The sequence below is a fragment of the Chiloscyllium plagiosum genome, unplaced genomic scaffold, assembly GCF_037043375.1.
Source record: "Chiloscyllium plagiosum isolate Xiang-an unplaced genomic scaffold, Cpla_swu_hap1 HiC_scaffold_10, whole genome shotgun sequence".
Taxonomy (NCBI): domain Eukaryota; kingdom Metazoa; phylum Chordata; class Chondrichthyes; order Orectolobiformes; family Hemiscylliidae; genus Chiloscyllium; species Chiloscyllium plagiosum.
The window spans coordinates 79,359,319-79,373,531 of NW_028270148.1; the positions used below are offsets into that span (position 1 = coordinate 79,359,319).

The 14,213-nt window shown below is 42.0% G+C and overlaps 2 protein-coding genes across 10 annotated transcripts in view; one reads left to right on the forward strand and one right to left on the reverse strand.

Moving 5' to 3' along the window:
* Nucleotides 1-14,213, forward strand: part of pgm3 (phosphoglucomutase 3) — a 153,006-nt gene that overhangs the window by 105,712 nt on the left and 33,081 nt on the right. The window lies entirely within an intron of this gene.
* dop1a (DOP1 leucine zipper like protein A) overlaps nucleotides 5,303-14,213 on the reverse strand; it is a 355,628-nt gene continuing 346,717 nt past the window's right edge. For 8 of the 9 annotated variants that reach the window (XM_087991490.1, XM_087991491.1, XM_043696195.2 and 5 more), the window contains one exon: nucleotides 5,303-6,139. In XM_087991490.1, the coding sequence (XP_087847616.1) occupies nucleotides 5,834-6,139 (306 nt within the window). In that variant the 3' untranslated portion in view covers nucleotides 5,303-5,833. The remainder of the gene's footprint in view (nucleotides 6,140-14,213) is intronic. The other variant, XM_087991496.1, reaches the window with a different exon arrangement.

The window sequence follows — 14,213 nt, forward strand, 5'->3', positions numbered from 1 at the left end:
GCAGTGCATTGGAAATCCAGCCCCACTACTCTTGCAGGCATTAGAAACATGAAAAAGTTTCTCTGTCCAAAATCCCTGATTTTTCTTACTGATCAGCTCAGGACAAAAGAAAACTTACACTATGTTTACTACTTAACAACGAGATAGTTTATTTGTAATAAAGTTGTCTTCAATCAATTGTTAATTTATAATTCCGTGACAGATTCTACACCTCTTGAATGCCCCCTCCCCACCTCATTTACAGACAAATGCACAATGACAGAAAAGACTTGGATGTTAAGTGTGGAAAAAAAATCAAAGAACTAGTGCAATAGCATCAGTCTGGACCACGGGTTGATGAGCTATTTTAGAATATAGATCACATGAATGATGCCAAATTAAATTAATCCCTCCATTCCTTGCATACTCATGTGCTTAGCTAAAAGCAGTTAAACACCCCTAATGTGTCTGCCTCCACCAATAGTCCTGGCAGCACATTCCAGACTTCCATCACTGTGTAAAAAGACTTGCCCCTCCCATCTTTCCACCGCCTCACCTTAAATGCATGTCCCATAGTATTAGACATTTGAACTTAGGGTTGACAGTCAGAATCTTTTTCCCAATCTGTGCATCTCATAATTTTATAAACTTATACCTAGTCTCCCCACTGCTTCACCGAAAACAATCTTGAGTTTTTCTAGCCTCTCCTTGTATCTCATATTCCCTAATCCAGGCAGAATCTGATAAACCTCTCTACACCCTCTCTAATGTCTCCACATTCTTCATGTCACATGGTGACCAGAACGGAATGCAGTACTGTTTTAAGTGTGGCCTAACCAAAGTCTTATAAAGCTGCAACATGACTCTTATACTCAATTCCTAGGCCAATAATGGCAAGCCTTCTTTACTACTTGTGCGGCCACTTTCAGGGAGTTATGGCTTAGGACTCTAAGATTCCTCTGCACATCAATGCTGTTAAGGGTCCTAGCATTAACTGTTAACTCTCCCTTAATTTTTTTTGATCTCCCTAGTGCAACACCTCACACTTGCCCAGATTAAATTCCATCTACCATTTCTCCGCTCATTTCTGCAACTGATCTATATCCTTTGACAACACCATCCACAACTCCCCTGACCTTTGTGTCACCTGCAAACTTACTAACCCATCCATCTATGTTTTCATCCAACTCATTTGTATATATTACAAACAGCAGGACTCCCAGTATGGATCCCTGCGGAACTCCAGCCTGAAAAACACCTTTCGATCACCACTCTTATTTGGGAAAACCAATTCTGATCCTAAGTGGCCAAGTTATCATAGATCCCAGGCATCTTAATTTTTTGGATGAGCCTATCATGAGAGATCTTGTTGAAAGCCAGACTAAAATCCATGTACTGCTCAACGCTAATTGATCATCTTAGTCACCTCCTCAAAAATTTCTATCAATTTAATAAGACATGATCTGCCCTGCACAAAGCCATACTGACTGCCCCTCATTAGGCTAAGCTTTTCCAAATGCACATAGATCCTAACCCCAAGAATCCTCCCCAGTGACTAGTGAAGATACAAAGATCTTGGTCAAGGCCCCAGTAATGTTCTCTCTGGTCTCTCTCAAAACTTAGGGCAAATACCATCGGTCCTTGGGGACATATTCACCTTAATGCTCTTCAAGAGACCCAACACTTTCTTCCTTGATCTCAAAATGCCCTAACATATTAATATGCTCCACAGTAGTCTCACTAACCTCCATATTCTTCTCCGGGGTAAACACATATGCAAAGTCCTCATTTAGGTTCTCATCCACACCCTCTGCCTCCAAGTACAAGTTCCCTCCTTTTTCCTTCTATGGTCCTACCTAGTTTTGCCTAGTTATCCTCTTGTTTTGATGTATAGATTGCCTTGGAATTCTAACCCTTCTTTCCAAGGTCATTTCATGCCCTCTTCTTGCTCTCCTAATTCCTTGCTTGAGTACTTTACTGCTTTCTTTATATTTTTCCTGTGCCTGGTCCTATCTTAGCTTCTTAAAACTTACATTTGCTTCTTTTTTGATTATATTCACAACCTTCCTCAGTATCCAAGGGTCCTTTACTTTGTCCTTCCTCCTTAATGGAACATGCTAGTCTTGAACTCTCATCAGTGGAAACAGTGCTCACGATAGCTATGAATAAGGATAAATCGAGACCTTGCAGGCAAGTACTAAATGGGGGATGGCAGACAATGTTAGGCAGAAATTAGGGAGTGTTAATTGGGAGGAACTCTTTTATTTGACACGTTTTCTTTCAGTTTCTTCCAATTCCTTCAGTGCTTTGCTGTTGCTACAAGTTTGCTTGCACAGGAATGCTGACTTTCATTTGCTGCTTGAGAATTCATCCTTTTATTATCTTTGGAGATGTTTTATTCCTTCTTCAACAGGATGAATGGAAATGTAGCTGTCACTACATAAATTCTAGTACCCAAGAAAGAGATAAAAATTATTTGATGTTCTCCCTTTTCAGGTTGGATGTTCTGTGCTGCACTGGCCCAACACAAGCCATTGCTACCTGGGTCAGGGGCTAATCAAAACATTAATGATAAGCACTTGGCCCTTAGTTCAGAAACCATTGGCTCTGTGGTGTTTGTTTTTGCTCTTACTGTTCTGGGGAAAACTGTAACATTATGAGTTGCGTACAATGTGCTCCAGTAATATGATTTTTAAAACTGCAGTCATCTCTTATACACCGTCACCTTGGATTAAGATATGATTCGGAGATGCCGGTGTTGGACTGGGGTGTACAAAGTTAAAAATCACACAACACCAGGTTATAGTCCAACAGGTTTAATTGGAAGCACACGAGCTTTCGGAGCGACAATCACCTGATGAAGGAGCTTTGCTCCGAAAGCTAGTGTGCTTTCAATTAAACCTGTTGGACTATAACCTGGTGTTGTGTGATTTTTAACTTTGGATTAAGACAGTATTTTCCTTGGGTAATCCATAGGCTATGCAATAGGACTACTTAAATGCCAAACAGCATAAATAGCAAGGGACAGAGAGATCAAAACAATTCCAGAATGAACAAATCAAAGTGAAAACCAAATGAACTGTGGATGCTGTAAATCAGAAACAATAACAGAAGTTGCTGGAAAAGCTCAGCAGGTCTGGCAGCATATTTTATACTGATGAACTGGCTTCCCCCTTGTGGATATAGATACTTGTGGAGCCCTTTCCTGCAGGGAGTTGTTTATTTGCCCAATTGGATGTGACAGGATTGCAGAGCTCGATATTATATGATTTCAGAAACAGAAGTTGCTGGAAAAGCTTGTGGCGAGATCTGTGAAGAGAAAAACTGGAGAAGGCTCCACAAGTATCTACATCCACAAGGGGGAACTCAGCACAATAAACAATAAAACAGCAGCATTTTTAACATGCTTCAGCCAGAAGTGCTTGTTAGATTATCTATCTTAGCTTCCTCCAGAGGTCCCCAGAATCAAAAATGCCAATTCTATTTTGCTACAAGTGATATCAAGAAATGGCTGGAAACATTGGATCCTGCAAAGGCTATGGGCTTTGACAACATTCCAGGAAGAATTGTTTTTAAGAACTTGTCATTCACTGGCATCTACCTGACAAAGTGGAAAATTGCTGAGGAATGTCCTGTAAACAAAAAAAAGACAAATCTGAACCAGCCAGTTACTGCCGCATAATTCTACTCTTGATCATTAGCTAAGTGATGGCAAGTAAATGCTGTTATAAAACAGCATTTACTTCGTAATAACCTGATCACTGATGCTCAGCTTGGGTTCCTCCAGGTCCACTCATCAGGCCGTAGTTCAAACATGGCAAAAAAGCTGAATTCCAGAGAAGAGATGTGAGTGATCAGACTGAACATCAGGGCCACATTTTACAGTGTAGCAAACAGGCTGTGGTACTTTGAGGTTAGTCTGTAGGTGTTCCACAGTAAAGTGTTTGTGGCCCAGCTGCTTCATCAATGACCTTCTCTCCATCTTAAGGACAAAAGTGGGCATGTTGCTGATGATTACATAATATTTAGCACTTTACCACACCTCAGATCATAAAGTAACTCACGTGCAAAAGGCCTAGACAAAATCCAGGTCTGAACTAACAAATGACAGGCGATATTCATGTCACATAAGTGCCAGGCAATGACCATCACCAACGAGAGAATTTAACCATCACCCTTTGATATTCAATGGCATTACCATGACTGAATACTTCACTATCAACATCCTGGAGGTTAGGATTGACCAGAAACTGAACTTGATTCACCATATAAATCCTGTAGCTACAATAGCAGGTCAGAGGATAGGAATCCTGCAGAGAGCCTGACTTCCAAAATCTGTCTACCATCAACAAGGTACAAGTCAGGAGTGTGGTGGAATATTCCCCAATAGCCTGGATAATTGTGGCTCCAATAACACTCAGGACATAGCTGTCACTTGGTTGGCACCACATTGAACATTCACTCCCTCCACCACTGACAATAAGTAGTAGCAGTACAAGATACACTGCAGAAATTCACCAAAGCTCCTTAGAGAGTATCTTCCAAACTTGTATGACCACCAACATTGAGAAACAGGGGCAGTAGAAGTTTCTCTCCAAACTAACATGTCCTGTCTTGGAAGGACATGTTAGTTTCTTCAGTGATGCTGAAATCCAGAAATTCTCTTCCTAATAGCATTGTGAATGTACAATAAACAAATGGATTTACAACTGTTTAAGAAAGTAGCTCATCACCATTGTCACAAAAGGTAATTAGGGATGGGCTATATGGCAATGCCCACATCCCATGAGTGAACTTAAAAGGAAGTCAAATAAAGTCACAATAGATCTATTCAAAGTCTGTCTTATTGACATAGGCAGATGCATCTGTGATGGATGTTTCCTTTTATTGATTTCTTCACCCCCCTGCCACAGCTATATATTTTAGGATTCAGCAAACATGGTCAGCAGTGCACCTGGGCCACCTCTACCACTAAATCTTAGCCACCCGACGACTGGAGGAAGAACACCTCATCTTCCACTTGGGACCCTTCAACCACATGGAATCAATGTCAATTTCACCAGTTTCCTCATCTTCCCTCCCCCCACCACCTTATCCCAGATCCAACCCTTGAACTCCGCAGCACCCTCTTGAACAGTCCTACATGTCCACCTTTCTTCCTACCTATCTGTTCCACCCTCCACTCCAACCTATTGCCATCACCCCTCACCTTCATCTACCTATTGCACTCCTAGCTACCTTCCCCACAGCTCCTCCCATCTCCCATTTATCTCTCAACCCAACCCCCTTGGGCCACCTGCGCCTCCCCCTCCCCACACCCCCACAATTCCTGAATAAGAGCTTATGCTTGAAATCTTGACTCTCCTGCTCCTTGGATGCTGCTTGACCTGCTGTGCTTTTTCAGTGCCATACTTTTGATGCTGATCTCCAGCATCTGCAGTCCTCACTTTCTCCTTTCACATTCAGCACTCATGATGAAAATTAACATTTTGTTTCTGAGGACCAGATGTTACTTATAACAGTAATGGATTAATTGTGCACAAACAATCCATAAAATCACAACTGCAATTAAAAGGTACATGTACTTTTAATAATGGGTCATCACCTGTAGAATTGAGCATGAGTGCAATTATTTGGAACCAAATGGAATAATACAGTAATTTATATTTTGGGCACCATAATTAATGAGTCAACATACTTGGACAAAATCAAATTCATAATTCAGTAATCAGAACACAATCTGTACAAATAAAATTTAATATGATTACATTGTTGAAATTTGTTCCTTGTTCAAATACAAACAAATGTACACATTGCAGAATATTTGCTTTGAGTGATTACACTACCTCCAGTGTTATGTTTTTATAACACCTTCAAGGAAATCTCTCTCAAGCACTTCCTCTATTATTTGTCTGCCTTTGCTCCAGAATGTTTTCTGGTTGTCAGGTTTAAGGTCTTTGACTGAGAATGAGTTTGTCCACGGGATTGGACTCCCTGAGGATCCAGTAAATCTACTTGAGATTTTGTTGGAAAAAAACTGACTGAGCACATTGAAAAAGGGAAGCAACTGCTCAATGCTACGAACAGAGTAAAAGGTCAGCAGCAGATGACCAGGCTCCCATGCTAGTGTCTTCACCGAGTTGTCATCTTCCAGATTTTTCTGTAAGTAATCAGAATTCTTCCATTAATTAGGTTTCAGTTCTTTCTGTTTAAGATTGATTTCAAGCATAATATTCAAGCTTATCCAAATCATAAATTTGAATTTTGATAGCTATTTCAAAAACAACTTCTATTTATACCAAGCCACAGAAGCAGATGTTAAGGGCAGATGACCAAAAGCATGATCAAACAGTACTTAACGAATGTCTTAAAGGAAGCAAAAGATATAGTAGGCTTTAGGAGGCAACTCCAGGGCTAATTGCCTAGGTAACTAGAAGTGTAGACCCCCTCAATGGTGAAGCAAGTAAAATTAATGATGCTGTAAAGGCCAGAATTGAAGAAAAATAGATTCAGAGTTGTAGGATTGAAAGAGTCATTTATAGAGATGTAGAATCCCTCAATTTCATTCCTGAAGGTCTGTTTCTAATCTTTGGACAGTATCACTATGCAACCAAATTGCTTGAGAAATAAAGTACTGACATTTTACAATACAACCATTGCTCATCCCAATTTACTTTCTAAAATATTCAAAAATTAAAAGGAGAAAAAGAAAATATAAGTACAAGGAAAAGTTTAGCCAATCTCTTTCACAAACTGCATACTATACTCCGATTCTGCCAGAGATTGATAATTACCACTACCTCTATTTCTGAACAAGGCTTTTGTTCCACTATCCACTGACAGGCTTTGACAGTAATTTTGCTGATGGCTGGTTATTTTTAATTTATTCAAAGAGGATACAGACCAGCAAGGATAGCATTTATTGTCTATCTCTGCTTGTCTTTGAGATGATAGTAGTGAGCCTATTTTTGAACTGCAGCAGTTCAAGTGATATGATCACTTTCAGGATGCAGTTAGGGAAGGACTTATAAAATTTTGACCCAATGTGATAGAACAATTTAGTTCCAAGTCAGGATAGTGTGAGACTTGTAGGTGATGGCATTCCCATAAGTCTGGAGTTGGAATGAAAGAAAAAGATCATTTGGCATTAGCACTGGTCAAAAACACATACTTATTTAAATTCCATATCAGGCACTTGGCCCATATCTTTGTATGCCTTGGCACTGCAAGTTAACATTCAAATCATAAGTATTTTGAGTGTTTCTGCCTACACTACCATTACAGACTGAGCTGCAGATTTACTAGGTAAAAATGTTTTTCCTCATATCTCCCTCTAAACCATAAATTTATGCCCCAATTATTCATCCCACTACCAAAGGGAAAGTTTATTCCCTTCTACTCTGTCTATGCCCCATAATTTTAAATATCTCAACCATGTCTCCCACAGTCTCTTCTGTTCCAAAAAACAATGCAGGGTCTTTCAATCTCCCTTCGTATCTGAACCTTTCCAGCCCAGGCAATAATATGGTAAAATTCCACTACAGCCTCTCCAGTACTATCACATCCCTTGCTAATAACGTGGATTCCAGAACTGCGCTAACTGTGGCCTAACCATCATTTTATGCAGTTCCAGCATTGCCTCCCTGCTCAAACTCTCTGCCTCAGCTAATAAAGGCAAGTATTCCATATGTCTTGTTGAACACTTTATCTATCTGTCCTGCTATCCTAAGGGTGTACATGCACACTAACATCCTCCTGATCCTTGCTGCTTCCCAGGTTGTACCTGTACATTCATCATGTACTCCCTATTCTTGTTTGTCCTGCCCATGTGCATTATCTCACTTTGAGTCATGAGGTAATCCACAGTGAACACATCTGATGCACATGTTTGTGGCTTATGCAATTGCAGGTCCAAGTTGAGAATCAGGTGTCTAAGCTGCAGACACTGCATTGCATCAGGCAAATGGAAAGTTATCTGGACACTTCACTCGAGGAGACAGACATACCCCTTAGATTAAGCAATTCAAACATGAGCTCTGATTGAAGACAGGAGAGCATGATTTTGGGAATGAGTACTCAAGGGGCAGTCCTTGAGGAGTTTCAGTCCCTGCAATCGTCCAACAGTTACAAGGTTCTTGCAAGCGAGGTGGTTGAGAGTAGGGCCTGCAGAAATTATAAGCGAACTGACCACAGCTCTGTGATGGAGGGAGCCATGCAAGTGGGGGTAGGAAATAGAAACACTGAAGTTTAAGTGGACAGATATCGTTCTCTGCATTCATAACCATGAGTCATGAAGGCTTTGTTGCCCGGCAGGTTCCAGGATTAAGGGCATCTCCTCAGCCTGGACAGAAACTTGAAGAAGAGAGAACCTGTTGTCATCCATATTAGTACTAAGAACATTGATAAGATAGAAATTAAGTTCTGTTAAAAGATTTTGAACATTAGGGACTACACAAAAAAGCCAAACCTCCAAAGGAACAATCTCAGTTTACTACCTGAGCCATGGTCAAACTGGCTCAGTGTAAATAAGGCAAGGAGTTCAGTGAAAAATTTAAAGATTGGTGTGGGTGGATGTGTTTCAGTTTGTGGAGCACTGGCATTTGTATCAGGGTAGAAGGGAGCTTTTCTGGTGGGATGGGCTTTATTTACTGGACCAGTATCCTGGCATTTGGATAACTTGGGCAGATAAATGTGTGGTTAAGGAGATGGTAGTTCTTGGATCATTGGGACCTCTTCTGGGGCAGGGGTGACCCGTACAGAAGAGACAGGTTGCACCAAAACTGGAGGGAAACCAATATCTTTACAGGGAGTTGGGTTAGTACTAAGTGGGACTGTTTAAATTAGAGTTGCGGGGGTTTGGAACCAGGGCAGCAGGTCAGCAAGTGGAGGGATTGAGGGGAAGGTAGATAATATGACCAGCATGTCTGAAAGGAGAGGCAGGCTAATGAATACAATGGGTTGATGGGCTGATGTGTGTTTATTTCAATGTAAGGAGTATTATGAGTAAGGCAGATGTGCATAGAGTCATAGAGATGTACAGCATGGAAACAGAACCTTCGGTCCAACCTGTCCATGCCGACCAGATATCCAAACCCAATCTAGTCCCACCTGCCAGCACCCTCCAAACCCTTCCTATTCATATACAAATGCCTCTTAAATGTTGCAATTGTACCAGCCTCCACCACTTTCTCTGGCAACTCATTCCATACACCTACCACCCTCTGTATGAAAACGTTGCCCCTTAGGTCTCTTTTATATCTTTCCCCTCTCACCCTAAACCGATACCCTATAGTTCTGGACTCCCCAACCCCAGGGAAAAGACTTTGTCTATTTATCCTATCCATGCCCCTCAAAATTTTGTAAACCTCTATAAGGTCACCCCTCAGCCTTTGACCTTCCAGGGAAAACAGCCCCAGCCTGTTCAGCCTCTCCCTATAGCTCAAATCCTCCAAACCTAGCTTAGAGAAAGTGAGGACTGCAGATGCTGGAGTACCAGAGTTGAAAAATGTTGTTTCAGGCATAAGCTGAAGGAGGGCTTATGCCCGAAACGTCGATTCTCCTGCTCCTCGGATGCTGCCCTGGCCTGCTGTGTTTTTCCAGCATGACATTTTTCAACCCTAGCTTAGAGCCTGGATCTGTACATGGGACATCATGTCTTGGCCATTACTGAGACCTGGTTGTTAGAGGTACTGTATTAGCTGCTCGACGTTTCAGGGTTTTAGTGGTTTAGACAAGATAGAGGGGGATATGAAAGAGGTGGAGGAATTGCATTACTAATGAGGGAGAATGTCATACCTGCATTCAGAGAGAACATACTGGAAGGTTCATCCACTGTAACAATATGGATAGAGCTCAAAAATAAGCAAAGTTCAATCACTCTGCTTGGATTATACTATAGGCCACCTCATCAGCCACCAAAACATTGAGGATAGATATGTGGGCAGATTATGGAAAGATTTCCAAAAAAATGGTTGTTATAGTGCGCAATTTTAACTTCCTCAACATTCACTAGGACTTCCTTACAACAAAAGGCTGAGGGCAGAATTTGTTAGATACATCCAAGAGGATTTCTTGAAACAGTATGTGGACAGTTCAACTAAAGGAAGGGCCAAACTGGACTTAGTATTGGCAAATGAGCCTGACCAGATGACTGACCTTACAGTGGGAAAGCATTTTGGAAACAGTGATCACAACTCCTTAAGTTTTAAAATATCTATGAATAAGGATAAGTCCGGAACTTGTGGGAAGATACTTAATTGGGGAAGGGCAAATTATTATAGTAGTAGACAGGTGCTAGGGAGAGTTAACTGGGAGCAGTTGCTATTGAATTAGTCCACATTTGACATGTGGGAGTTATTCAAAGACCTACTGATTAGAGTTCAGGCTGGCATGCTTCAGTAAGGGGGAAGGACAAGGATGGCAAGATATGAGACCCTTGGATGATGATAATGTTGTGAATGTAGTCAAAAAGTAAAAGCAAGTGTAAGGTTTAGGTAGCTGAAAATGTGTTGCTGGAAAAGCGCAGCAGGTCAGGCAGCATCCAAGGAGCAGGAGAATCGACGTTTTGGGCAAGAGTCCTTCTTCAGGAAGGATTTCACCAGTTTCCTCATTTCCCCTCCCCCCCCAACCATACCCCAGTTTCAACCTCCCAGCTCAACACCATCCTCATGACCTGTCCTACCTGCCAATCATCCTCTTCTCCGACCTATCACCTTTACCCCTTCCTCCATCCACCTATTGCACTTAGCTACTTTCTTGCTGGCCTCAGCCCCCTCCCATTTATCTCTCCACCCCTGAGGCTCCCTGCCTCATTCCTGATGACGGACATTTGCCCGAAATGGACAGGGTCCATGAGGAATAGAAAGAAAACAGGAAATAACTCTAGCAGGAAATTAGGAGAGCATGGAAGAAGGGTGGAAGAAAATCCCGTGGCATTTTATACAAACATTAAAAGCGAGAGGTTAAATAGGGAGAGGGTAGGACCAGTCAAGGTTAAATGAGAGAACTTATGCTTGGAGGCACAGTATATGGACGAGACCCTAAATGAGTACATCAATGTTCACCAAGCACAGATTAGTGTGCATGGGCATTTTGAGGTCAAGAAAGAAGTGGCATTGGATTTCTTGAAGAGTCTTAAGCTGGATACATCCCCTGTCCCAGATGGGACATAACCCAGGTTATGGAGAGAAGCAAGAGAGGAGATTGTGGGGGCCTCAATCAAGATCTTGGTATCTTTTCTATTCACTGGAGAGGTCATGGAGGACTGGCACTCTAATCTTGAGCTAATAGCCAAGATTAGAGTGGCACTGGAAAAGCACAGCAGGTCAGTCAGCATCCAAGGAGCAGGAAAATTGACATTTCGGGCAAATGTCCGTCATCAGGAATGAGGCAGGTAGCCTCAGGGGTGGAGAGATAAATGGGAGGGGGCTGAGGCTAGCGAGAAAGTAGCTAAGTGCAATAGGTGGATGGAGGAAGGGGTAAAGGTGATAGGTCGGAGAGGAGGGAAGGACGATTGGCAGGGAGGACAGGTCATGAGGATGGTGTTGAGTTGGGAGGTTGGAACTGGGGTAAGATGGGTGGGGAAGGGGGGGGGGGGGGGGAGGGGAAATGAGGAAACTGGTGAAATCCACATTGATGCCCTGGGGTTGAAGTGTTCTGAGGCAGAAGATGAGATGTTCTTCCTCCGGGCGTCGGGTGGTGAGGTAGTGGCGGTGGAGAGGGCCCAGGACCTCCTCCACCCCATGTCCTCGGCAGAGTGGGAGGGGGAATTGAAATGTTTGGCCATGGAGAGGTGGGTTTGATTGGTGTGGGTGTACCGGAGATGTTCCCTAAAGCACTCTGCGATAGGCGTCTTGCAGTTACGCATTTAAGAGCTATTCATTTTGAATTTTTACCATTTTTCTTCCTTTGACCTTATTTGCTGCTGTTCACTCATGCAAATAGGGTCAAAGGAGGAAAAATGGAAAAATTCAAAATGAACACCTCTTAAATGCATGTAGTATTCTGAGAAAAATAAATGAATTAGTGGCACAAATAAAAATTAATGGATATGAACTTACAGAGACATGATTACAAGGCGATAAAAGTTTGGGACTAAATATTCAAGGGTATGAGAGTTTTTGAAAGGGCAAGCGGGAAAGGAAGGGTGATTGGGTAGCTTTATCAGTACAAATTAGAATAATTATGATAGTAAGAAATTATCTTGGGTTGGATGATGTTGAATTCAAATAAGTGATGGTAAGAAATAACAAGGGCAAGGAAGCACTAGTGGGAGTAGTCAAGGTCCCCCATAAGTCACACTTTTGTAGCACACAGAATAAATCAAGAGGTAATCAGGGCATGTTAAAAAAGCTGTACACAAACCATAGGTGATCTTCATGGAGATTGGGAAAACAAAATTAGCTAAGATAGCCATAAAAAAGAATTCACAGAGTGTATTCTAGAGAATTGTCTAGAACAAAATGTTAAGGGTGCATCAGGAATCAAGGTATTCTGTACCTGGTGACGTGTGATAAGGCAGGTTTAATTAAGGATCTTAGAGGTCCCCGGGGAAACAGTGTCCATAACATGATAGAATTTAGCATTCAGCTTGAGAGTGCAAAGTTTTGGTCAGAAACTTAAATAAGGATAATTACATCACGGTAAGGGCAGAGTTGGCTGGAGTGGACTGGGAAACAAGCTTACCAGAATAAAATGATTAAGGACCAAGGATTCCAGGAAGGAATAGCAACACATTGAAAGAAAAAAAACATTAGGATTGGAAAAATGGTAAAAACCAACAAAAGATGACCAAAAGAAATGAAGAAAATAAACTGAGGGCAAGTTGGACCGCATCCCAGGTCCAATTCCCCAACTCGAGACCAATCTCTTGACATGTCCCACCTGTTCATCTTCCTTCTCCTCTATCCGCTCCTAACTATCACTATCACCTCCACCTGCACCTACCTATCGCCATCCAAACTACCTTCTCCCATTACCTACCTTCTCCCATTTATCTCTCAGCATCCTCTCATCACCCTGAAATTCTTGATGAAGGGCTCATGCCGAAACATCAATTCTCCTGCTCCTCAGATGCTGCCTGACCTGCTGAGCTTTTCCAGCGCCACACTTTTCGAATCTAAGGGGTGTGACTGCCTTCTGAAACACAGCATTAAGGTAACTCTCCCCCCTGTCTGATGAGTCACTGTATTCTAAGTTCAGATTTCAGCTCATCAAATCTGAGCCGGAGTTTTTCAAGCAACCAAGATGTGATTAGCACGAACAGCAGTGGGGTCCACCAACTCCCATATTACGCAGGCATAACACATGGCCTGGCTAGCATCTCTACTTTAACTATTTAGTTCTTGATTTGACTTTTAAAACTTTCATACTGGTCTTTCAGCTTGTAGCCTCTAAATCTTTCCCCTATTTATCTTTAATCTGAAAGTAACCTAAAATATATGGACAAATTAGTAGCTATCACCGGAAAACAAACTTACAATTTATCGGTGAAGTCACTATTTTATGCTGGCTCCTTGACCCTTGATTTCAATTTAGTCTGTTGAAAACAAACCTATAAACTCATGAGCCAAAAAAGTCAAGCAAAAAGCACCTCTTTCCCCTCTGCACTGACTGCCTTCAAATTCCCCAAGCTAGGAGTATATCTTCTCCTAGCGAGCTTTGAGAAGATATACTCACTCCAGATGAGGTCCCTCCTTCTTGACCATGGATAAAGTAGATGACATTTGTGGAAGCAAGGTAAATGTCTGTCAGATGTGGAAGGATGCTTTGGGGCCTTGGATGGAGGTGAGGGGAGAAAGGTACTAACATTATTAATGGTCAAAATCTTCTACCTGTTGAAACACCAGGGTCGCTGTGTCTGGTATAGAAATATTGAATCCCTACAGAGTGGAAAGAGTGAAGCTAGTCTAGCCAGTATTAGTATCTTTTTTGTTTATTCCTGAATGTGTTTATTCTGTTGTCAATTTTGAATTGAGCTGGAAATGGCTTGTGAATTTTGGGACAGCTTGTAGTAAAAGGCAAAGAACAGATCTTGTTTGTTAGGTCAGGCCTGGAGGCTAATTGCAGGCTGCTCCTTGATTAAAAAGGTTCTATGGGTTTCACTGTGGCTCAGTGGCAAGCTGCCTCACAATGCCAGGGACCCACATTTGATTCCAGCTTTGGATTAAAGTCTGTGTGGAGTTTGCATGTGTCTGTGTGGGTTTCCTCCATGTGTTCAGGTTTCCTCCCACAGT